Source organism: Morchella sextelata, assembly GCF_020137385.1.
Source record: "Morchella sextelata strain SCLS chromosome Unknown scls_13, whole genome shotgun sequence".
NCBI classification, from domain to species: domain Eukaryota; kingdom Fungi; phylum Ascomycota; class Pezizomycetes; order Pezizales; family Morchellaceae; genus Morchella; species Morchella sextelata.
The window spans coordinates 3,120-6,678 of NW_025408628.1; the positions used below are offsets into that span (position 1 = coordinate 3,120).

General features: G+C 54.5%; 2 protein-coding genes across 2 annotated transcripts; both read left to right on the forward strand.

Annotated features, from left to right (window-relative positions):
- Positions 1 to 1,721: 1,721 nt before the first annotated feature.
- H6S33_002370 (uncharacterized protein) lies at positions 1,722 to 2,806 on the forward strand (the record flags this gene model as incomplete). Its single annotated transcript, XM_044833808.1, has 3 exons — positions 1,722 to 1,867; positions 1,925 to 2,467; positions 2,516 to 2,806. Coding segments are annotated over 3 exons (980 nt in total), but the record flags the coding sequence as incomplete, so codon positions are not given.
- A 48-nt stretch (positions 2,807 to 2,854) lies between these two features.
- Positions 2,855 to 3,559, forward strand: H6S33_002371 (uncharacterized protein; the record flags this gene model as incomplete). Its single annotated transcript, XM_044833919.1, has 1 exon — positions 2,855 to 3,559. A coding segment is annotated over one exon (705 nt), but the record flags the coding sequence as incomplete, so codon positions are not given.

Below are 3,559 nucleotides of genomic sequence, written 5' to 3' on the forward strand. Positions count from 1 at the left end.
CCCCAGGACCGGAGTCTCCCCTTTGACGTCGCGTCGCCAATTATCTTAGGAGGTATTGGCAATAGTGCGAGTAGCAAATGCGCCTTGGTCGACAGCTTGGATCGTACTTTTCCCGGTATATTGCCTATCGTCATATATATCGGCCAGGTCTTCTTGTCTCCGGAGAAGTTTGTCAGATGCGTGACGTCGGAGCTGCAGATAATCGGGACAATCGTGGCCCCGGTAGGAAGTCTTTCCTGCATATTCCACCACCAGTCCGCTGTATGCATCTCGGAATAGAGTTGATATCCGTCCGCGTCGTAAACCCTCTCCGGCCGATAAACCATGCTCGACTTGTAGCAACGTTGACCCAAGAGATACCTCGCGCATTCGACCGGATTCCTGTAATATAAGTCGGTCGTTCTTCCAAAGCCGTCCCCGACGGTCCCGTATTGAAAGTTAGGTGGGGAGCTTGTCATTTTGTCGAGCTGGTTCTGGAAAGTATAAGCGGACTGAAAGGAACGCTCGTTCTTTGTCGTCTTGTGCAACCCCTCATTGAAGTAGGCGTCAATTGATATAGAGGTCAGCTTGTGCTCGATAAAGAAACGAGCCAATCTCCATTCCGCTGCGTCTTTGAACGGTGCCCAGGGCTTCCAATTCTCATCCATATAGTCCCGATAGCCCTGGACCCGACCTAGTCTTTGTCCACTGTTGGGTAGGTATGCTGTGGCCCTTTGATTATCGTCAGCTTGCTCTGAGATCGGGGGGGCGATCGCCGCAGGGCCATCGTCGTCGGAGTCAGGGTCAAAGTCGGATTCTGCCTCAGAGTCGGCTTCTGAGTCTGTAGAATCGTCCGAGCCATCAATTACCAAAGTAAGCGTACCAGGCCCGGCGTCTGGCAGCGTAGTTTCGTCTTCTAAACGCTCGTCCTCAGGCGCATCGTCACCGCCATGATGCCGGTAAATATGTCTTGCAAGATGTCCCGCGCGACGGTAATACCTTGGGCACAGGGGGCAAGGTGTGGATGACATCCGCTTTCTTGATCAGTCGTGATGGTCTTTTGGCTTGTCGTGCGCGTCTTTTGCTTCGTCGTATGCCTCATTCTCGCGTTCACTGGCACTGGTATCGAGTGGGTTTATACTGCTGGAATTCTGACTGAGCAAAATGACCACTGTAGCACAGACCGACGATCGTTTCCCCGGGGTCGTCAGCCGCGAGCCAAGCTTTGCCAAGCACATGCGACCTGACATCATTCATCACAACATCGTCTGACCTCACCACCAACAGTTGCAAACCTCCGTCAAAGCACTCGTGTTGGTTCATTCATTAACCTAATCCGGCGACGATGAGCCTTTGTTTGTCGTCCCCTGCCTTTTGTATATGGTTAGGCGTTACGAGTTGCAGATTCCAGCACACCCTCACGATGGTAATTCGCACAGTCTTTGTTCTATATAAGGGTCTAAATACCCCGTTGTTTCCCCGGAGTCTATCCTCCTGAAGGCATCCACCAACGGTCAACCGTCTTTGGACCACCTTCCTAACGCAACTGACTACAATGGTGAGAACTCGGTCGGGTAAGAACAAGTCGGCATTAGCCCAAGCGGGAAGGTCATCTCCGAAGAAAAGAATGGAATGGGCCGATAAGGAGGGCCCCTGGGTTTTGTCGATTAGCAGAGCAGCGTGCATAGCAGAGGCAAGATTTCTATCAAGTCCTATATCTCTCGCCCTCTGACGCCCGCCAGGGGTATGCGAAAAAGAGCAAATTTACTGGCGCCGAAGTTAAGTCCTTGCTCGGCATTATGCCGGCCCAATGGAGGAACATGTTCGAAGCTGTACACGACTACTTTGTCGAGAATGCGATTGCCAGCAGAACTATGGCAACAGACGAGTAATGGGACGAGGCCGTGAGACTCCTGCTCAGTTATCCACCCTGGAATAAATTCAGATGCCTGCTTCAACAGCCGGAGGAAGATTGCACCTTACAAGGGGCCTTGATCAAAGTCTGTGTGAGCAGTACACTCCAAGATCTTGCCAAACGTAAGTCTGCTGAGGATAGAGAGAAGTTCTCTGAGGCACTCAAAGAGAAGGAGCGTGCGGCGAAGTCAGCGAAGGCGAAAGCAGCGAAGAAGAAGGAGACCAAGGGGAAGGCGACCGACACAAAAGGCAAGGGCAAGCAGCGCAAGACGGCACCAACTCGCAGTTCCACAAAGAGGAGCAAGCAGGCCCAGGCGCCTCTGCCCGACGACGAGGACGAGGTCTACCCTGACATTGACGAATTTGCCTCGTCGGAAGACGAAGCGGAGAAGCCGAGGGACAAGGCAGACGTCGGAGATGAGAGGGACGATGAAGAGACATCCGAGGAAGCCGACGAGCTCTTCTCGGCGAAGACCCGGAAGGTCGAAAGGGCACCATATCTTACTGATCGGCCTATCGGCATTTCACATTGTTTCCCCTCCAAATACCGCTTTGAGCGACTCGGAGGGGCGAAGTTGGGACTACGTTAGAAGCCTTGGGAAATGCCTAATTGGACTCCAAGAACCTTTGGTGGGCATCCCTACCTGACGTTTAGTTCACTTCCCGGTCCGTATCTATCGGAGGTCGTGAGGATGGTCAGGGGGGTACAACTAGACCCTGAAACCCGCGGCGGTGCTTCTGACTTGCCACACCCCGCGATACGCCATTTGGTCGGGTCTCTTGTCCTCGACGAGGAGTTTTCCAAGACCGCGTCGGGTCAATATCGTGTTTACCGGCCGTTAACTGAACAGGTCATCTTCCTACAGTCGGACAAAGATGTCAGAGTATGGCTCAATGCTTGTAAAGTTGCACCGTGACTGAGACTATTGGTGGTTTATAATGAGCGCGATAAAAACGCCAGGCAGACTCCACCGCCGCTGTCATTCCCCTACTTTCACGTTGACTGGGAGGTGCTGATGGACAATCAGTTGCGGATTGACCGGAGAGCATCGGGCATCAAGGCCGAGGAGACAGGAACTCGTTGGGGGAAACCGACGAAGAGGAAGAGAAGTGAGATTGTGGAGGTGAGCGACGACGACGACGACGACGACGCTGACGACGACGCCGACGACGACGCCGACGACGACAACGAAGGCGAGGTTGAAGGTGGTGGGTCGAGTTCCCGTAAAAAGCCCAGAGGAGAGAACGCCGGAGAGGGCAGCTCGAGCAAGGCGGGCCCGAAAGGTAAAGCAGGGGGCAGCTCGAGCAATGCGGGCCCGAAAGACGACGATGATGGCGACGACGACAACGAAGAGTGCGAGGAGGACGATGACGTCGACGACGAGGAAGAAGAAGAGGAGGAGGACGAGGAAGAAGAGGAGGAAGAAGAGGAGGAGGAGGCCCCAAGGAGAAAGAAGACAAAGACACCCGGGCTCAAGACGCCGGCCAAGACGCCGCTATCAAAGACACCCGGGCCCGAGACGCCGGCCAAGACGCCGCCATCAAAGACACCCGGGCCCAAGACGCCGGCCAAGATGCCGCCATCAAAGACACCCGGCCCGAAAACCCCGGCCAAAACACCTGCTCAGACTACTGCTGCCGAGCGAGGAGGGAAAAGGTCGAGAGC